This window comes from Saccoglossus kowalevskii, chromosome 19, assembly GCF_978046115.1.
Source record: "Saccoglossus kowalevskii chromosome 19, keSacKowa6.1, whole genome shotgun sequence".
NCBI lineage: Eukaryota > Metazoa > Hemichordata > Enteropneusta > Harrimaniidae > Saccoglossus > Saccoglossus kowalevskii.
Window position 1 is genome coordinate 21,729,553 of NC_140659.1, and position 22,800 is coordinate 21,752,352.

Genomic DNA, 22,800 nt, shown 5'->3' on the forward strand with positions numbered 1-22,800 from the left:
CTGTGAAGCAATGAATTCTTGGTGGAACACTGGTTATACATGTACAGTCGGTCCATTTGTGATTCTATCAAAACCGGATGTAGTAGTTATGCCTGCACAGCTAACACTTACTTCTCAGAATAAGGCAACGTTCGTCTGTACAGCATCTGGTGAACCTGAATCATACAGATATATGTGGAAATATGATGACGTCATTGTTGAAACCGGGACAGGTTTTATACTTAGTCTCGATAATACTACCCTAGGTATTAATAACATAGAAATCAGTTGCAATGGCAACCATACAATAACATGTGATGTACGGAATTCCTATGGTATTGGAACTGATACTGCTCATTTACATGTATCGTTAAACAGGACGAGAAACATTTCCCAGTTTTCGAAAAACATGGTTTTTACATTTTTTGATCAGAAAATTTAACAAAATGTATTGGAAATGAAGATAATTTTACTTTTTATTATGATCGAATATAGAAAAGTATTATTGTATGTCACAAGTGTGCCTAAAGTGCCTGTGAAATAGTCCACGACTACAAAAACCATCAATGTATACGTTACTATATATCACTTGAAAAAAAAATTCTTTGATCTTAGTATGGCAGCAACAGTAAGAAATTGTTTATTTCATTAAAAATATATATACATAAAAAAGATATTTCACAGAACACTTTTGTACAACAAAAATGAATGATATGAGACAAACAGTATAGTTTTATGGACAGAAAATATGTTATGAAACTTTCTAACCTACAAATATCCAGTTTACCATATGTAATTTCACTATAATTAACAGATGCATATTGAAATAGAAAATATTTGGGTAAAATATACCATCGTTTGGATAGTCGAGAAACTTTAGATTTTGATCCTCATATTACAATTCAATATCAGCAACTGCTAAGCTCTCAGAAGTGCCAAAGGGCTCTCCAGACAAAGAGTGTCAGAAATTTCCGACAACACTGCTATATTGAGATGTCAGAAATTTCCGACAACACTGTTATAATGAGATGTCAGAAATTTCCGACAACAGTACCAATGTGAAATGTCAGAAATTTCTGACAACACTGTTATATTGAGATGTCAGAAATTTCCGACAACAGTACCAATGTAAAATGTCAGAAATTTCCGACAACACTGTTATGTTGAGATGTCAGAAATTTCCGAAAACAGTACCAATGTGAAATGTCAGAAATTTCCGACAACACTGTTGAGATGTCAGAAATTTTCGACAACAGTACTAAATTTCTGATAACACTGAGAATGACCATGACAAAATCTTGGTAAGAACTGTCCTCACTTCTATTAAAATGTGCATTTTAGTGCAAACAAATAAATGTTTTCTACATGTAGCAACTAAAAAAAAAAGTTTAATACCTCTATCCAATTTACAGAAAATGATAATGAAATTTGTCAAGAGAAAATTAGCAAATTAAAATATTTCTCAAGAACATTACAGTCGACACTGTATGAAGATGGGCCACATCCAATGAAGATTTAAACATTTACTACAATACAACAAGTTCGATAACAGACCCAAAAATTCTACACAGATTCACAAGGATATGCCGTTCGACTCCAACCATAACTGTCATTACAGTACACATTTTTTGGGTTTCAATTTAGATCATACAGAGTTGCATTCAGTTCAAGTTTAAAACTCTGGTTTACCAGCATTTTGACTTGCAATTAGTTGTGGGTAAATGCTAACACAAATTAGCCACTTTCACTACTGTCAACTTAAAATAAAAGAACCTATCAAAGATAATGTCACCCACTGAATAACCTTAAGAAGTCCCGTCTCAGATTTCTGCACATATTTTCATTACTTCAGTCACTGTCACTGTTGAGAAAAAAGTAAACGATAAACAAAAAAGGAATTGCATTTAAAAGACTAATTTGATAATCATTTCTCAAAAGCTGAAAAATCGCTTTATTTAATTACCTATTATGATAGAACACAGTTCATTCCAAAACTGAAACCACAAACTTTTTACAATGCAACTGTGCAAAACAGCCTACATTTTACATTACTGTTTATACCAGAATATTTTTGTGTGTTTTCTTATATTGCAAGAAATTGACACAAATTGCCTTATTTCTAGATAACTATATTGATATTTTAAATATACTGAATACAGTTAGTAAAAATATTGCCTGTATTAATATACGATTAATATAAAAACTAACCTGGCATTGAATTTGTCCAGCTCAGCATACTTTTTCTTAAGATTTTCTGAAGTGCCTTTCTTTAATTTGTTTGATTTAGTGAACGCAAAATCCCATAAAATACAAGACTCTACTTCAACTTCATCCTCCCATGCATTTCTATTTGCTCCAACCCCATGGTATGCTGATTTCCAAACACCTGTGTATGTCCCAACAAACCAATGTATTTTCAGTTTGCTGTCTGTCCTTGCAATGACTTGAGCTATCTGTGGCCTAGCATCATTATCAGGTGCCCAAACAGCAACCAGCATACCATCTTTAACTGAAATGAAGTCATCCATCTCCTGTACTTCAGGAACAACCTTCTTTCCTTGATTTCCAATAATGATCTAAATACGGTATACAAAAATAAAATTTTTGTCATTTTTTAAAAAGTAACCAACATCCACTCTAATAAAGGGATGTAACAAGTGAAAATAATAGATATTTGACTTTTCAAACTTAATGTGATTCTATGTACCATCAGTATGGCACTTACTGGATTACATGCACGGTTCAGATTCTGTTCAATTCTTCGTATATTTTCAGGCATTGCATCCAAATCTTCAGAATTTTGCCTTAACTGTTGTTTGGCCTCTGCTGCCTCTACTAAATCATGAAGCTGCCACCTTTCAGGAACATCTACGGGAGTCTGAAAATGACAGTCACAATAAAAAAACTTGCAAGTTATGAAAAATCAAACATTATAATGTTTAATAGTAAATTAACAATTAAAAATAGGCACATGGGCCTGTCACTCATCGGTGATTATAACTTTACCGTCTTGGGAAGTTAATTTTACCCCCAGGTGCAAATGTTTCTAAACTTTTTTGGGAGCAAGATGCTAGTAAAATAAGCAAATTTACAATAAACTTTGATTGTTTATGTTTTTATTAGCGCATTATTGCAATGTAACTATATATTTATGTTGATTTTGTTTTCACATTAACTTTACACACATTATCTATGATGTCAATCATACATTATTATGACCAATGCATTTGCTAAATTAGACTGTTCATGTTTTTTTCACACTGTCATCCAATTTTGTTTCGTCGTCACGACCGAGTGTCCAAGCGTCATGGTACAGTGTCGTTTCAGAGGCCTGGAAAGAACACTTTGCTAAAAACTGTAATTAGTGACTGACCAGATGTATAAATGCACATAGTTTGGTCAAAAGTCCAAGTATGTAAAACTCCCTTTTACACAAACGTTCCAGTGCGACCATGGATCCATAGAGAGAACATATAGGATTGTGGGTGTCAAGTGTTGCAATGCAGTGTACATGCGCGATGTCAAGTACAAATGGAACACCCGGTACTTACTTTTTCTAAATCCTTTATATTACTCATGAAATCTTTCCAAGATTGTACAGCATGAGATGGCATTCTGTGAACAAAACCATTTGGAATGGATCTTTCCAGGGCTTCAACATCTAATTTCATTAAACTTGGTACTACCCATTCTGGGGGGTCATCTATACATGGAGTACTCTAATATGAAAACATACACAGAAAGAACATTAGCTTTGCTAAATAAAGTTTAAAATTTTGTAACTGGGACTCATCTTGCAGTCACGCTAGTGCAAACCCTGAGCTTATCACAATCACACCTACACCTCCCAAACCTCCAATAATATGTGCCAACACATTTCTGTAGGTGTGACTGTGTTAAAATTAAAAAAAAATGCAGGTAACAGCACCTGGTGTTCTCGCCAGAAACAGGACACTGTGTAATCAATAAATTACTTATCAGTCTGATGGACTGAGGAGATAAAAATAAATTATTTCTAACTTACTTTGAAACATATTAGGCCTGGAACATCATCTTCACTAGTACACTGAGGTTCCCATGGGTCTGATGACCATAATCTATAATGCATGTATGTTTTCTGGTCAACTTTTCTGAATCGAAAGTTATGTGGCTTTGAATGTCCATTAAAATTACCATATAGATGTGGTATCAGCCATTCTTTTATATTTAGAAGTGGCCCCAATACCGCCACATTGATGGCAGGTGTATAGGCATTCTTGATAATACTTATCAAATCTGTAAATATACAATAATATTAGCATTACATGGATAACACACATTTACAGTCACAAATGAAACAGAAGAAGCAATCTGTTGGGATTTAACAAATAATTAAGACATTAGCAAACACTGTTCATTACAATCTAAATATGTAAAGTTTTTCAAAATGAATGTGTACCTAGATTTTACTATCAGTACATATGTTTTTGAATATTTTTATCTACATGTATTGCTTGCACAACGTACCTTCAACTGTATATGCATTATCTTTCCTGAGGCCTGTTGATATTTTAGAAAACATCTGATCAACATTTTCATGGGTATGACCAACCGGTAAAAAGTTGACATACACCTTCAGAAGAAAAACAGTAAATTGGAACTGTAACAATCATGTTTTATGTGCTGCATAGTTTTTATCTGATCTGATACAATTACAAATCTCAAAGATAAGTACAATACCAGAGATACTAGTAATTGAATTATGTGCTGTTCCTGTCTTGATAACTTAGAACCGCTTTCTAGGCTTCAAGCTAATGTAATATCAGCACTCTCCCAATATTCAGGAACTTACACGTTAAAATATTAACAACAGAAAAATAGTAATGTAACGGGGAGATCAAGCTATTTATTCAGAGTCCATGGTAAGTGCAAATCATAACCTACAATACTAAATATGCGAATAGGAAGTGAAGAAACATTGTATTTACCCATTTACTTCATCATAAAATATGAAAAAGATCAGGGTCCCTATAAAATATCACATGGTTTGTAGATGTTGTTCTACTGGTTGAAATAGGATATCTTTTCAGTAATAACTTGAATAAATACTTACCTCTTCAAATATATCTAGTTCCACTAATAATGACATGAAGCTGAGAACATAACGGTTTTTGTTTTCACGGAAACAGTTATCTAGTTGGAGATACAGTACTTTGGCAAGATGATTTTTGGCAGCAACTAGCACTTCTAACAGAACATTTAATGTTAAGTTGGAGTCATGTGGCACTTGATTAAAGTCAATATATACATATGGCAACTTCCCAGATGTCACACCTGTATGCACAATATTTCCTTGATGTTTGGGGTAAAAAAAACATTAAATGTTAGTACTAACATAGATATTCGCAAGATAAACTTGTAATGTAGTTCCTCTTACTCAATGGAAGTAGTATTTTAACTACTGTAAATATTGTACTCTACTCTTTAGTGAATGTTATGTCTCCACAAGTTATTTCAGTAAAATTTATAGTTCATCGAATGTTATGCAGGAGTACTGTAACTGATTATCTGTACAATTATATTTCCCAATCACAGCAGCTAAACAGTCAGTACAAAACAAACAATACCTGTAACATGTGACCTAAGTCTATGTAAATTAGAGGTTCCCTTGTCTTCTTTAATCAGATGTGGTAAATCAGTTTTATTTTGATCCATGCCATCTTGTATAATAGTCAGTATTTCGTCTGGCTCCTTCTCGGCTTTCTCTCTATGGTAATGGAATCGTTTACGCTCTTTTCTAGAAAGCATAAAGAGGATAAAGTAAGTGACTAACTTGAACTAAACCAACTCCACAATATGACAAAAAATGTGAATTAAAAAAACAACATCGATTCATAAAAATAAGTGCAGTCCCGATGATGCATTGTCAAACAGTCTGCCTTCTGCACATGCATACTTGCTAGACTCTCATAACATATTGAAGTTGTATTTTAATTTTTGTTAAAAACTAATCATTTTTTCTTTTCAAAAACATATGTATATATATTTTACTATACTTCATACAGTACAACGCGTGAAAACAGTAAATTTTAAAAAAGAGTTCTCGGCTACTTAGGGAGTCCCAAATAAACATGGTAAATCCAGACGACTACATACAGCCAAAACAAAGTCAGCTTGGACTTTCAGTTGTGGGACACGACAAAATAAACGCTGCCGATGATACATTTCGAGAATAAACGCAATCAAAGGCGCCGACCACGCACGTTGGAAATAAATAATAATTTTATTCAACACGAAAATCCACTACAGAGAATAATTTTATGGTTGTAAAACAAATAACAGAAATAACACTTCACGCAACTAATATCACAAATAACACAGTTTATTTTTCAAATTTTGACAAATTTCACTTTTTAATTTTTTATGGCATTGTATGAACATCTGTATTCTGTAAAAATTTGAAATTAAAATTATTAGTGGAACTCTGTTAAATTTGCATCAAAAAATTAATAAGTGAATGCATGTGGCAGTGTTGTTGTTTTAATTGGCTCATTTGCATAAATAGACATAACCGGTTGCCTATCTACAGTTGACTGACAGGGCATATGCAAATTACTGATCAGGGGTCAAACTCATCTAATACCATAAGCTAATGTTATTGTTTAGGACAAAGCAAAATTGAAGTACAGTTCACTCCAAGAGAACACGTTGCGACATGAAGTAACACCTGCCTTTTCACTCTGCAAACGCACACACAAGCACTATTTCCGTATATTGAATACGTTGGCAAAGAAAAAATACCAAAAGGAACAAGTTTAAATCATGTTTGTATTAACACAACACGAAAGCAGTTTCACAGTGAATACGAGTAATTACATTACGTGAGCATGATTACTAAAAACTGTGGCGTGATTGAAGGAGGCTGATGTTCTATTTATTTCCAATACATGTGGTTGGCGACTTTGATTGCGTTTATTTTTTAAATGTATCATAGGCTGAGTTTGTTTTGTTCTGTCTTGCAACTGAAAGTCCAAGCTAACTTTGTTTTGGCTGTAATGTGCTTTTGCCAAGTTTTTTCTGTCTTACCACACCATTTTTTGTTAGTTAATGCTTTAAATGTGCAACCAGACTCCCCAGGCCAATGTTAGTGAGCTACTCACTGTTGCATCTTGGGATTTAATTTGAACTAAGTCAAATAACTTAGCCATTTTTCAGGCAAAACCCACAGATGATTTCCTGGATTTCTCACAAATTGTGCACATGTTGGATTTAAGTTAAGGGTCAAATTAACCTACATAAGTTTACAAAAAGGTTTCAACTAAATATAAAACATAATAAGCCACAAAAAAAATCACCAAAAATTCAACGTCTGTCATAACATTGAAAATAAAGTTTTTATTTATGCGACAACCACTATGCTACCAGTGACTGGTAATTCTTTGATCCTGATCTGTGTGATTGACATGCCTATTGTCTGTACATGTGCGACTAATTTCTCTAAAAGGTGTAGTCTTTAATGTATAGGGTGAACATTTTAAGCGATAACATTTTGAATACCTACAAAGCGAATGTGAAAGCAACTGCTTCAAAGAAGAAGTCAGAAAATTAGAAATAAACAAATCCTCATCTTTATTGTTTTTTACCTACCATACCTTTATACAAATCTACCAATCCAGCAATAAAGGAATACAAATACTTACTCAACTTGATGGTTATGTAGAATTACCAATGCTCTAATTCTGTTTCTCTCCACAGCTGACTTTGCCTTCTGATACTGTTCATCTAATTGTACACATGTGCTACACGCTACAAACTCATTACCCTACACAAAGAAAAATCAATGCATATAACAAATCAAATTACCGGTACCAATTAAGAAAATATGTAATTTAACTCTGGAAAAATATCATGTATAAATTTATTATGTATAATTTATGTACATATTAAGGTGAACCACTTGAAGAAACGGGTCCAACTACATGTACAAAACTGTGTTAATGTGTTTTTATGGTGAATAAAAAAAATAAACATGTACGTACAGGGTGACAAATAGCTACCCACATACACACACATTCTCACTGAATAACGTAAAAATGACTAATTTCCACTGGGTTTTGGAAAATTTACCAGTCTGGTAAAATTTGTGGTTTGTTCAGTTAAACATTAAAGAATTCTTCACACAGTTTTATTTAATTAAGGTATAGATGCAGGCTCTATTATTATCCAAACAGTCTTGGCTATAGACTGTTAAAATTTTACATCAATGTGAATAGTGGAACATACTCAAAAAAAACAATTTTAAAATATAGAAAACAGGTACAAACATTCTCTCTTTTGAATGCTTAGCAAGATTTAGCAAGGCTGTACATAAATAATAAAAAAGAAACATGGCGAAAGAAAAAGTAATGACAGGATCTTCATATTATGTATTATTTAACTTTTTACAAAACAATAATAGGTTTAAACACAGTCCCTCTGGTTTAAGTTTGGAACTGTTACAGCCATTTTAATTATGAGCATGAACAAACTTCTTACTGAGCGAATGTTTATGCAGATTAGCCATTATCTCTACTTGTGTTTTTCAGTTTACCATGGAAGTTCAAATATAAATACATGTAGCTCTCACAATTCTTGTTTATTCCAAGTGAAACCTTAACACAACGTTTATTAGTTCAGGTGTATAGATAGTATGTTTTGTTTTCATATTACAAAGTTGTCAAGCAGGATGTGTGCCGTATATGTTCAATCCCGGTCAGTATTTCACACTTCGAATGTCATTGTCCGATAATACAAAGCTTTTAAAAATAAGCCCAGACGTCCTTTTGTTTGTAAATACATCGTCGAATAGTGTGTCAATTTTGCAATCAGTCAAATGTAGCAGGCAAAATTAACCAACATCGAATGAAAGGCTATGAAAAAAAATCTCAGATAACCAACTCTAAGAAAACCATTTGGATTGGTTGTATGGGGCACCGCCAGCTGGCATCGCTGTCGCTGGGTGCATATGATAGAGGGAAGTTGTGCAACCAAATTTGCCAAGTTCGCAGTTTTTCGCCGATAACAAAATAACTAAGGCAAAAACTCACGGTTTTCAGCATTTTTGTAATAAAGACATTATTCTCTATTAATAATCCGCCCAAAACAGTAAAATTTATATTAATTCTTGTGTTTTTTCGACGTTTTTCGAAAAACCTGCGATTAGGCTGCGAAAGTAAACAATCCGGAGGGGGTGAAACGGAAGAGCATTACCAGGCGACGGACGCTGGGCTCTTTGGCAACGACCGCAAACGTATCGTGTCCAGTCATTGGTTAGTCACATAGAGGTCAAAATACGCGTTCTATTTTTACGCATTAAATTTGGCTCTTCTCTCTATCATATACACCCAGCGATACCGATACCAGCTGACTGTGGAACATAAATACCCAAAGATAATAAATACCTTGCCAATGGTGAATTCTGACAAATGTGTTGTCCACATCCTGCAGAAATAATCATAGCAAATGGTGTCTTGTCTGCAAAAACCTCTCTGCTCGAATTCATTGATCATTCTTTCATACACCATAATTTTTGTCCAGGAACATGGTAAAACAACTTTGGTGTTGTGTGGCATGTAGTCGCCCATTCTCTCAAAATAAAAGCGCATCCATGCAATTGATGTTGAAGTTTTGTCACGCATGCCACCCCTGTATAAATTGCCGTGCTTCACAGTAATAATATCTCGGCGGAACAGCTTTTGGCACTCTCTGAATCTGTAGCGTGAGACATTGAACACCATGCACCAACAAAAAATACATACATCCTTTCCATAAATTCGCAAATTAGTTTCTGCATAAACTTTGCCTTTGATGTATCTTTTGAATGACGAATCTCGAATGACCTTCAAAATGAATTGTTTTTGCTTAGACTCGTTTAAATTTTTCATTTCCCGCTCGCACTGAAGCACGTCGTTCACGGTTAGATCTCGAATACAATAGTCATTGCAACATGTCTCACATAACACATCAACTGGGTTACGTATTGGCTGACTTAGTCGACGGCGCTTCGTGCTATAAGTTTTGTTTGGCGTAGAACTTGCTGCTGGTTCGGTCTGCGGGGAGTTGACAGCAACACCGCGTTCGCTGAAAGAGTCAATGCTCCTGCTACTGGTGCTTTCATCGAACTGTGTTCTTATACTTGTATCAGAAATAGAACTATCAAATACAGTGTGTATGGATGAGCGAGTATTCTCACCTTCAAGTGAATCGTCGAACAAAGTAACCACACTGTTAACAGATTCGTCGAATAATGTTGTAAACGAACACTCGTGGACACTCTCCATGATTCGACCATTCATAGTATTATTGGTGGTGTAAATTAACAATGACACGGGACACACATCAACTATAAAATCGTTGTAACTTTATAATCGGTATATTGGGAGAAAAACACCTACACACCAATTTTCCGGTCTACCGATTGCGCGTGTCATGTCAAGCGCCTAACTGGGCGAAAAGATTTTCACGAGGGGTTTTTATGTAGAATGTATAAAAATAGGTCAGGTAATTCTGACATGCAATGGGTCATGGATAAATATTTTCAGTGTTTCATTATATATTTATTAATACAAACATACCGATCACAACTGAATGACCACAAATCACATAATATGATACAACTTTTAACAAAACATCCCCCACACCAGTAAGTGAAACTGTCTTGAAATGTTGGCTCCCAGAATCCTCTATGAAGATGAGCAATACAGCTGGTTTAATTCCCGAGATCAAGATCCTGTAATCACACCTTCACTTTTGAACTGTAATTCTACACAGCGGAACTCACAGCTTGGGTGATTACCTCTTTTGTTTTAAAATGATTAATACCAACCAGCTCTCAGTGTTGGAGTCAGTCAGTTGCTTATCGTGCTTCTTGGTGTTTACGCTCAAGCGCTCGTACATACGGAACGTTACCAAATTACGCAGTCAACAAACGTGTTTATTTTCAAAATGGGAAGAAGGAGTTGGTGGTTAGAAGAGGACGGACCTAAAATATACGTTTATGTGAATGAAGGAAAGAAGAAAGACAGGCTCACCGATAGAAAGACTGGCGTCCCTTATCCTCATGTTGAAAATGTTGAAGTTTATCCAAAGAAAACCGACGCTGTGAAGGTATTTGTTTCATTAATTTATTTGTCTGTTTTACTTTCACGATCATGATGCAGTTTACCCAATTCCTGTACCGAAATTTATCGATGCTGGCATTGCATTATGCCTCGTAATGTCAGCATCAATAAATATCGGCGTAGGAGCTGTGTTAACTGTATCGTGCTTTATGACTGCGTCGAACTTAAAACTGTGAATAACCCAGAAATTACAGTTACTAGTAGTACCCATTTTGTATGCATGAGTGTAGGATTCATTACTGAAAATATTATACTGGTCCCCTCAAAAGAGAATGGGAAACTAAACTACACGTATGTAAAAAAAAAAAAAAATACTAGTAGTTGGATCACTATGTTTTCCCCGTCCTTGAGGCATAGTTTAATCCAAATCCAAACAAATACATTTCAGCCATGAAACTGTGGCAAAGACCCAAAAGTATACCCCTCAAAACCTATGCAAACTTTCTTTATTCTCTGTATTGCTTAGTCAAAATTATAACTGAAATATCAGATTTTGTGTTGCTGTTGTTGTATATCATAGATGGTTCAGATAAAAGAGAATTTTTTCTATAAGACAGACCGGAAATGGAAACAAGACAAAAACAAAAGATTTTTCAAGTTAGCATGGGGGAAATATTGTTGCTAAGTATTATCGTCAGGGAAAGCTATTGTTTAAGCTAGTCTGTGATTGGTTGCTGTGATGTAGGCTTGACTTGGGGAATTCCTGGTAACAGACGAAAATAACCATTTTGCTTTGAATTCATGGTTTTTGTACTTTGTCCAATGCATTGCATCGCACTATAACGTTTGCATCTGCCGAAATGTCGGTCATTGTTTTTTTTACATTTGCTGCGTACAAGTTTTATTTATGACAGTACCCGATGCCTGTCTCGTGTGAACTAGAATGATCCAGCATGGCTTTCGATTAAATATTTAGAACATCCTCTTTATGATAATCTCTTCTACACATCTCGTGAATAGTGCAGTTGGGTTTAGTTAATGGATCAAATTAACCACTTTTGTCAAGAGCTTTTAAGAAAATATAACAGGCAATATAACTTTAAAGTGTTCCAGTTGAAAGTTCACATTGGCTGAGCTGGAATGATGCATATAGTCGGTGGATCAGATGTTGTCATGGATTTTATGTAATATACTGTGGAATACTTTATTTTCACTGGAATTAATTTTCGCTGAAAAGGCTTTTTGGGCGTTTTTTATGGAATTTATTTTCACTGATTTTTGATGATATTCTATATTCGCTGGATTTTATTTTCACGGAATCATCCCTTCAGCGAAAATAGCGAAAATAAATTCCAAGCGAAAATAAAGTATTCTACAGTACCAGAATAATATTATAAAAGTTAGTATTACCAGTAGCTAATATATCAGCATGCAAACACATAATTTTTATTATTATAAATAAAAAAACAAACATTTTAATAAAACCTGTGGAAGTAATGTTGCATTTACATTGTATGTAGTGTTGTGTAACTTAATTGTGTCTTAATTACATATAAAAAAGTTTATAAACAATGAAAAAAATGCCTCTTAACATGTAACAAATTGAAATTAAATGTAGAGAGTTGTTTAATTTCACCTAGAGTACGGCTATAATAGTGTCAATATGTTCTTTTTTTTTGCAGTTTTTTTTTCATTCAGATTCTGGATCTTCCATTACTTGCCCATATGTATTGGAACGTACATACTTTGAATGGAATAAGTCACAGTATAGCAAAAAGTTTAAAGAAACAAGTAATGTAAGAGAGTTTGTTTCTTTGTTCAGTGAAATGCTTTCTACAAATACTGAACGAAATACTGCTCCAGGAAATTCCAGTGACTCTTGTAGTGATGTTGAAGATATGTCTTTATCGAGTGACAGTGCTTCATGTAGTGAGAGCAGTGATAAGTCATTTGAGAAAGCGTGAGTATTGAATTATTTTCATACCACCATATTTATTCTGTTATCAGTCCCATTATCGTTTACCACGCCCTTTTGTGACGGCTACTCGGCCTTCCTACAAAAACCATGGTGAATATCATGCAGTTTTCCCATATGTACAAAATCCTGCAAACAACCAATCAAAAAGTCCCCTTCTAAATGAAGGGACCCAATCACAGAGAGTATTTCTTGTAAATGTTCTTGTTCATGATAGTTCAATGAAATGTTTCTGATGTGCTTTTTACCTTGCCTGTAGTATATATAGAAGGTAAGGTATGGTAGTGGAAAGATTTTGTCATTTTCCTAATCATTTTATAATTTATATATGTTACAAACAAACATGCAAGGATAACCAAATTTGATATTGGAGTACTGCAATGCATAATTAATGAGATATGGTTGCTGATTGGTTTTTCTTCCAGGTGCCATAACTTCAGTGATTTTTATCTGATGTCTTTAAAAATTTACTTGACTATGCAGGCATAATTAATAAAATACAGTATAAAGCTTCTCCATTAACAATACATTAAAATATTTATTTCTACTTTTAATTTAAGCAATTATATTTCTGGTGTCTATCTGTATCAAGGATTTTGTCAGAATATCAATGGTCTCACCAATTTTTTCATTTAAAACAAATTTTCCATGTTATGGTGATTTTTTTTTTATGTGTGTATATAACCATGGTGGTAAAAAAAGACCTCCATGATATAACATACTAAATTTGTGTGTTTATAACATACTAAATTTTCACCCAAATCTGTGAATAATATGCTAACAGACATTTCATTTTTATAAATTTCTCATTTTTAGGGTCAGAAAGGCCAAACGTCGTATCAGTGACAGTACAAAAGATGTTAGTGTGGTGTCACTCAAACGTCAAAAATATAACACAGATATAGAAGAATGCAAACAAGATACACAATCAACTGTTCAACATGCTTTTTGTGGTATGTGCATATATTTTTATCATTGTAGACCATTGCACTTTAACTACATATCTTTTTCCAGGTAGAGGTGCCTGGTTCTAAATCAAATCTTAAAAAATTCATGATCTTTTTTGATTTAATTACACACTCAAAAACAGCATATTTTAAGATATCTTTTCACATAAAAGATCAACTCTGTGCTTACATAATATCAACATAAATAAATAAATGCCTCCAACACGATGACATGTCCAATTTTCACAGAGAGTGTTATTTCAGTGAAAGATCTTTATACTCTCTGGTGATCATCACTGCAGTTACAACTTACAAATAACATGCTACCTGTTTCATCTTTCTAGTGATTGTCTTAGAATGGCATAAGTAACTGTCTGGTGATATTGATTTAGAATAATAACCTTATTTCTACCTTTTTTGCCATTATGTTTTGTAGGTCATTTCCTTATATCTGTCAGAGCACTACAAGGTGGCCAACAAATCAGAGTACCAGATAAAGTATTTTTAGACAAATTAGTGAAATCCATGGAAAAATACAAAGATGAGTCCTATCAGCCGCTGTGTTTATTGGTAAAAGATGTTTCCTCTGCTGAACAGTTTGATGGAGCTAAGGTATTATATTTATTGTTGTTGTTTTTTTGAGTGTGTGGAAATACTGATAATATTGTTTCTTTAGATAGTCAAGCCTATATCCGAAAAATACACATTAAGACAGACGGGTTTAAACCCCAACTAAATGTATGCAAATTAGTCATCCAACCTCATTCACTGCAACAGGAAACAAAAAGACGAAGGAATGAACCACAAGCGTTTGTTAGAAATGGCTTTGTTTTGATTACAAAAGTTACTTTTCACTTAGTAGTAGCCCAATTTATCGATATACTTTTTGTAAATAGATAAAACTTAGTTGCTATGTCATCAAATTTGTTTTTCACCATTCCCAGATCATGATCCCCTCAAACACTAGTTAATGTACTCGTTAATGTACGGGTCTTACCAATTCATAGAATGAAGATGAACATACGGCCTAGCTGATCGAATTGTGTGGGTTTAGGCATGGAGCTGTAAAAAGACAGCTTCCTGGTTAGGTTGCCTATACTAGCCCACATTTAGGTATGCTATAAGCGGACACACATTTTGCTTTGTGAATGTGCCAAAGTTTTTAATTCTGTTTACTCAGTAAACAAAACATTTAGGTAGGCCTAAGTGAAATGCATGTGTGAAGCTAGCAATACCATTAGGACAGATCTTCTATTGGTTGAAATTTCTTTTTTCAGTTGTTTTAAAAATAAAAAATTAGAGATATAAAATAAGATATAAGATCCTAATTTCTGTTATCCTCTCTGGCAGGGCATATCTTATGATCTAGTTTTTGGACTATCATATTTTTATAACTGGTATGAGTGCAGTATTTGGAAATCTAGGTTGGCTAAGTGGGGAAATCATTAGTGACCTGCATGTTTACTTATATCTTAGCAGATTGATTTTAATACAATGCTCTGCTCTGCCTTCATAATCTTATTTTTTTTGTTTCCCTACCAATTAGAGAAATGGTTACCAATATGATGTCATAGGTGGACAACACACATTATTGGCAATTCAGGAGTTAGCCAGAAAATTCCCACAGGATGAAAAGCTCAAAACTGTAAACTGTGTTGTTTATGCTGGCCTCAATAATGAGGAAAGAAAGTGGTTGGGGGTGAGACACAACAAGACAGGAGAATTTCGTCATGCACTTTCTCTGAAAGAAAAGGTAAATTGACAACTATTCCACATTAAGTAATCAAATTGACTTAAATTGGTTCTCCATTTCTAATAGATGACTGTCTTCTCATCTCATCAAATTCACACACAAAAACTAAAACACTTAGAGGAGGGTTACAAAAAAGCAGGTCATGAACAAATGTGTGATATTTTGTTGTGCCCACATTACTACCACAATATAATTACAGTTTATACCTAAAAATAACTATGACAGAATTTGGTTTAATGGTAGCACAGTTGAGATGAATATGATAGCTTTGAAATTTTGTTAATGGATCATGAAACCAGAGATAAAAGAGAATTAAAATGGGGGGGGGTCTAAAAAATGTTGTGCCACCAACCTGAGGATTTTTATAGATCGGTGGGCCCACTTACAGATCCAAAAAATAAAACAGATGTTACAATAACACAACATTCTGATTTTGAGGTGGAACCCATGTATGCAGGTAACAAATAAGCCTAGCCGCTTCACGGCCTGGTATTGAACCCAGGTCGCAGAGATGCAAAGCGAGTAAGTGTGTCACTGCGCCAACCTACATCCCCACTTTATAGTAGATAATTATTATTATTTATTATAATTTTTTCAACTTTTGTGGAAATCATTACTTTTGACATTTTCTCTCAAATCTTCATTCGGGCTCCTTTTATGTATAATATGAAGATAACCTAAAAAAATTATGTTACGGTAGTTTGCTACCACCACTAAGGTTCAGAATTCCATCACAATATTTTATTTATATATAATTACTCATTAGAGCAAAAGTGATCAATAAATTACTTTTTTTGTTCAAAGAAAAACTGTCTTGTAATATGCAAAAATGGTATATTTTACAAATATCTCCATAGAAAACAGGGGTGAAGCTCTATTTATAATAAAAAAAAAATTTATGTCAGATTTTAGATATGAATTTTTCACCCCATGTCGCCATGCAAAAGGATCCAATGGTAGAATGCTCAACATCTGTCATTTTTATAGATTTTTGTAGTAAACTATTTTAACACTTCATGATTTCCACCTTCCTATAGGTTATGATATGTTATGGAAGAAGAAAAGAAATGCCCAAAGATACAAAAACAACATTGTGGAAAGAGTCGTGCAAAGTTATACTGAATGAGGTATTGTTGCTCTTATGTATATGTATCTTGTGTTTTCACTTACTGACACAAAGTAATTGTTTGTCTTTTGCCGATTTGCGGTGCATTCAATGTTCTGTGGGGTGGCATATTTGTACAGAGCAATTCTGACTACTGAGTTCAGTATGAAAAAAGCTAAAATATGAAAATGTTGCATCTGTTCACTTAATTTATCCCATTTTCTAAACTGAGTTAGAATTCATAGGTCTCCTTGAAGCCTATGTCACAACTTTGAAATAAAGGTGCCATAATTTGCCCAGGGGTCTAACTCAAAAAACTGGTCTGGTATGCATGTCTGTTGAAAAGGGCGTTAAAAAGGCATGTGATACCACAAACCTGGACAAAACAATTACCACTCAATGCATTTAGGGTATGTATTTTACCCATTGTAACAAGGAAAATGGTATGGAATTTTTTACTTATTTAGGGTCATTTATGAAACCTCGTTCACAGACATGGGTTTCAGGTGCTCCCACCCGACAGAATAATTTGCTTTATTTTACCAAATAACCAACTGTGCATTGTAAGTTGAGCTGTTTTTTTTCAGTTAAGTGTTCACTTTGATATATTAACTATTCATTTGTTTCAGGATAAGAACAGCCAAACTTTAGACGTTGCATGTGCTTTGGCATCTTATGATGGTTTACTCTATAACAAAATTATGGAACTGTTTGAAAAATATGAAGATGGAGATCTCAAAGAACAAAGAATTAAAAAGAAAGACCAAGGACACAAGCCAGATATAAAGCCATACAAGTTTAAATACTTAAAGAGTTTAGATGCAGACACAGTGCTGGCATTGGTGTCAGATGTTGTAGACAAAAACCTGTCATTGACAGCATTTGAAAAAGAGAGCCAAATTCTGACTAAGCTCTCATTAATACAAAGAGCATTCATACAAATGATGGGAGTAGAAACGTGGAAGGAAGCCATGGAGTTGTTTCCAAAAGAGACACAAAGAGAGAACTTGAGCAGGTTCACAAAGTTACCTTTCAGACCAAATATTCCTGATACCTTTGTCAGATACTGTCAAAGTATTAGAAAAAGAAATGATAAGGACTCGAATACAGTTCAAGAGTGCCTATATGGTATAGATGGTTCAAAAGGTATTGTTTTGCACCATGATGTACTGAAGCTGTCACCTAAGACTTTAAAAGAGAATGGTGTTAAATCAAATGGTTTTGACTGTGTAATAGTGGATGTACCTGATGTAAGTATTAATAGTTATCATAAGTTGTTTAAAAATAATACAATGATAGTTTAGATTCATTGAAGTTGTATTGCTTTTTATTTTTGTTAAAAACCGATCACTTCCACTTTTCCAAAATTTTATACTACATGCACTGTCACTCATAAAAATAATTTAAAATTATCAGAAGTTCGGGTGCCTCAAAGAGTGTTGTACCGAGGCTGCAACCTTGCGCTATTACCCCAAACTCAGCTGAAAGGGCATTTTAGTACACTAATTTTTCCAGTAATGTATTGTCTGAGAGGGGTTGTGTTTACAAGTCAATGTGCGCCACATCAAACAATGCTGGTCATAATTTATTGCTATTACCGAAAAAAAACAAAACATAAAAGATGAGCTGTCCAACATGTACCAGTTTTTGTTTTTGTTAGCATCTGGAAAGCCCAGGCGTTGAGACAGAGCTCTGTGCCCAGGCAGTTGCTCTTCGCAGAGCTGTGAAAAAAATAAGTAAATGCATGTGCGGGGGGAGATTAAAATACTGTAAAACATGTCTTTTTAGCTAACATGTTATTTTAGCTAATTTATAATTCAGGTAATTCAAGATGTTGCTAATTTAGAATAAAGTACAATATATATCCTAACAATAAGATTGTTGGCAGTTTAGATTCAGTTAATTCATGCATGGAGTCAAATTCGCTAAAATGCATGTAGCTACATTTGTATTTAAACGTGTTTCAAAGCAGTTAGTAAAATCTGTCTTGTTGTTTCTTATTCAGCCATTGTCAGTTATTACACTTCATTTTTTTCCAGGAATGGCTAACCGAGGAAATAAAAGAGTTGGTAATAACTGTAAAAACAATCAACACCAGCATTGACAATTATAGACTTGTCCTGTTATGTGACACCAGTCTGATGACTAGAATAAAAGGAGAACTTATAAAAACAAATACTTTTACTAAAGTGGAGGAAATATTTTATTATGTAGAAAATACAAGGAAAGGTGAGCCATATATGTTTTACCTAATTTGTAAATGAATCCTTCTGTCTATTCTCAGGTCGTATTAAATAATATAGTATTAATGGACTACTTAGATTGTCACCTTGGGGCTGGGGCAAATAAATATAGTTGTTACTTATAGTTGTTACATTTTCTCTGCAGAACCAACATCAATATTAACAGAGTCTGTCCATGGGGTGGTGATTGCGTACTATGCAGAAAATGGAGTCATCACACTTGACCAGGTCCATGTGGATGAGCCACAACACAATTTTTGGATTGTAAAAGCAGAGTCAGTCATAAAAGATGGCGAGGGGGATGTTGTTTCGAAGAAGCAAAAGCCGCAGCAGCTGTACGAAAAAGTCATCAAACTTTGCAGTAGCAAATCAGCATGGATTTTAGATGGGACATGTGGAGCAGGTGATTAGAAATAAGAAATTACTGTAGAATACTTTATTTTCACTTGAAATTTATTTTCGCTGAAGAGATGATTCCGTGAAAATAAAATCCAGCGAATATATTATAATTTCCTGTATTTCACATTCAACTCATCAAAAAATCAATGAAAATAAATTCCATAAAGAACGCCCAAAAAGCCTTTTCAGCAAAAATTAATTCCAGCGAAAATGAAGTATTTCACAGTATTATAAATTATAAACCACCTTTCAATACAACAAAACGTCTTCCACTTTACTGAAATGATTAGGTGTTTCTGTTGTGAATAGCCAAAATAACTTACCATTGAGCATGTTTTCCAAAGAGAAGCTCAAATTATCCTTATAGACTGTTTTAGGAGGCATTCCTGGTGACCTTTTTGGTGGCTTAAAAGATGAAGCTTTAGCGGAGAATGTTCTAAAGTTGCATGACCAATGTCATCAGACTTGTTCTTATTCGTGTGATTGCATGTGATTGGGTGTTCTCAGTGCCTGTGGTAACACTGTTATGGTATTCTTTTAAATATTGGATTTTAGATGTGCATTTCAAAAAGTGTGTGCAGTGAAAATTTTAAAAGTTTAAAATTTGTCTCATTCTATTATGTAACAGGAACTGGTATAATGGTGGGGCTTCTGCACAGTAGAAATGTTGTTGGAGTCGATATCAACGAAAAATGTGTAAACTACTGTAAAGTAAGATGTGATGGAGTTGCAGACTTCCTTGAAGATGACACAGAACAGGACCCACATAATTAGTGTCATTAACTTGCGTATTGTTATAGACAATGCATGTGTCATTTCATGTCAAGATTTTAAATTCTCAATTCTTTGTGAATATTTTCGTCATTTCCAACTTCTTGTAAAAAACGCAAGTTTGATTGCTTTGATATTAATTTTGATGAATATTTTTGTAAGTTTTAGTAAAAAGTAACATTTTCAACTTCTTGTTGCAAATCGCAAGTCTGATTGCTTTGATATTTAATACATATATAGGTACTACTTGTGGATTTTTCTCATTGTTTATTTTGTGATGATATCTTTAATTCTCTTATTTTAGTGAATATTTTTGTAATTTTTGGTTTATTTTTGATTAAGTTATATTTTTGTTGAAAACAGCAAGTCCCATTGCTTGATACTATACATATTGTTCATTTTCTAATGATATCTTCAGTTCTTTAATTGAAAATTATGTACATTGATAACAGCTGAACTATCTCAGCCTACAGGCTGCTTGTAATTGTATTTTCTATTCCCTGTGTTATGGTGATATATTTTACACAGAATGTTCACTTACATAGACCTGTATTTGATTACAATTGCTTTTTTCAATTTAGTACTAATATTTAATAAATTGAAATACTTCCTAACGAGAACTAGGTGGTGTGGTCTTTTTTACTTTCTGAATATGAATGTCAGAAATTTCTGGCAACCTTGGCCTAGATCACAGATGTCAGAAATTGTTGACAACTTTCGGCCAGAGCGCAGATGTCAGAAATTGTTGACAGCCTTCGGCCAGAGCACAGGTGTCGGGAAATTTTTGACAACCTTCGGCCAGAGTACAGATGTCAGAAATTTTTTTGACAACCTTTGGCCAGAACAAAGATGTCAAAAATTTCTTGCAAACTCCCTCACACAAAGACTGCAGTAGCATGATAAGTGGTCTTACAAAATTTGTCAGGAGTTCGGCTTTTGGTGAGCTGTCATTTCACATAGTTTAATTTTGAATTTTATCTTGGCAAATAATCAAAAATTATAAGGTATGATTACAATATTGTGAAAAAGACACAAAATTATCGTAAATGTATACAAGTTGGGGCACATTTTATGAAAACTGTTTATTATTGCTAAAATGTTGCAAATATGTGAAAGTTCTCAAAATGTTGTTTTTTTCTATTAAAAATAAAGCAAAATGCGCATTTTTCGGAAACTTGAAAATGTTTCTCGGACTGTTAAATGGACACGGGATGTTATTTTTTTCTTCCTTTATGTTCTTACAAATCATTCTTTTGAAATTCAATTATTGTAGCCAGACAATTTTCGACCTGTGTTTGACGAGAGTGTTCATGGGCAAGGGTCGGTGGATTTGTTAAATGTATCGCTATACAACATTTGTTGGACTTCAGTGATATGTAATCCTGTACAAGGGTTGGTGGATTTGACGAGTGTTCATGGACGTACAAGGGTTGATAGATTTGTTAAATGTATCCCTGTAAATATTTGTTGGACCTGAGTATGTAATCCTGTGCAAGGATTGATGAATATATATCAAATGTACTGAAGCACACATTGAAGCACACGGACTCTTGGATTTGTGAAATCGATCCCTATACAAAGACATATTGGCTGTAATGTCAGCTCTGGCCAAACGTATTGTTGTATTCCGTTATTCTGGCCAGATATAAAGGACCAGGTAAAAATTAGACAACAGAGTTATTCCTTCACCCCTGAAAACCCAGGGCTGTAAACATTAAACGGAATATATTTAATAATATTACAAAACAATCACATTATGAATACAAAATAAACGGTGAACCTGACTCCGTCCTCTGATAGGAGACTGTGTGATGTAATAGTATTTCAGCACTACAGATTGTCAAATGTCATTCCTTTATTTACATTTATTTTGCAGACTATGTAATAATAATAATAATAATAATAATAATAATAATAATAATAATAAGAATAATAATAATAACTTTGAAAGTAATATTGATTATTAATGGAAAACAATTATTATGAAACGTCGGAATCACTCTGTCTATTTGAATACTGTAAACGCTTTCTTATCACATTAAACTGGTCGCTGTTTCTTCGTTTTACACTCAAATCTACATGAGCAAAGGCAAGCCTCAATAGGTCTCGACTGTATACAGCGCAACCTGCAGCGGATGTTCCCATTTTCCCTGAAACTTTTTAGCACACTACCTAGTCAGCTGTAGTAAAGAACATGATGCAATTTAAACCAGAATCCGCCATTTTATGTCGTCTGTTTTTGTAATTACGCTTGTTTGATTCTATTCAATTCATGGGGAGCGCTAGCTGTATATATAAAAACGCAAAATATGCTTGTCATGGTCGTTAAGTGACCGCCACGCTAAAAGTACACGTAGATTAAAAATTAATGAAGTGCACGTGAACCAGTCACAATGTTGGCAGCTATCCAACAGAACGGAGCACGCCGTCTCGGAATGGGTCAAACGTGGCGATAAAAATAACAAAAAAACAACAACAGGCTAGACATAGATGGGACACAGCGATAACAAAATCACTGGTCTCACGCTCCCAGCCACCACTCCTCATCGT

At 34.1% G+C, this 22,800-nt stretch overlaps 3 protein-coding genes across 3 annotated transcripts; 2 read left to right on the forward strand and 1 right to left on the reverse strand.

Moving 5' to 3' along the window:
• Window positions 1-603: 603 nt before the first annotated feature.
• On the reverse strand, window positions 604-9,687 carry LOC146730894 (uncharacterized). Its single transcript, XM_085494065.1, has 10 exons — window positions 9,399-9,687; window positions 7,659-7,780; window positions 5,586-5,755; window positions 5,072-5,310; window positions 4,486-4,591; window positions 4,004-4,254; window positions 3,531-3,698; window positions 2,705-2,857; window positions 2,188-2,555; window positions 604-1,840 (listed from the first exon to the last, which is right to left on the reverse strand). Exons 1-10 carry the CDS (start codon window positions 9,633-9,635, stop codon window positions 1,828-1,830), a joined length of 1,827 nt encoding a protein of 608 aa, XP_085350191.1. The 5' UTR covers window positions 9,636-9,687; the 3' UTR covers window positions 604-1,827.
• Window positions 9,688-10,546: 859 nt separating this feature from the next.
• LOC146730895 (uncharacterized) lies at window positions 10,547-19,120 on the forward strand. The gene is made up of 8 exons (XM_085494086.1): window positions 10,547-11,103; window positions 12,740-13,017; window positions 13,849-13,985; window positions 14,416-14,591; window positions 15,526-15,732; window positions 16,770-16,859; window positions 17,467-18,087; window positions 18,877-19,120. The coding sequence occupies exons 1-8, from the start codon at window positions 10,942-10,944 to the stop codon at window positions 19,099-19,101; spliced, it is 1,896 nt and encodes a 631-aa protein (XP_085350212.1). The 5' UTR covers window positions 10,547-10,941; the 3' UTR covers window positions 19,102-19,120.
• Window positions 19,121-19,145: 25 nt separating this feature from the next.
• LOC146730896 (uncharacterized) lies at window positions 19,146-20,870 on the forward strand. Its single transcript, XM_085493748.1, has 3 exons — window positions 19,146-19,191; window positions 19,226-19,483; window positions 20,108-20,870. The coding sequence occupies exons 1-3, from the start codon at window positions 19,146-19,148 to the stop codon at window positions 20,251-20,253; spliced, it is 450 nt and encodes a 149-aa protein (XP_085349874.1). The 3' UTR covers window positions 20,254-20,870.
• The last annotated feature ends 1,930 nt before the right edge of the window (window positions 20,871-22,800 follow it).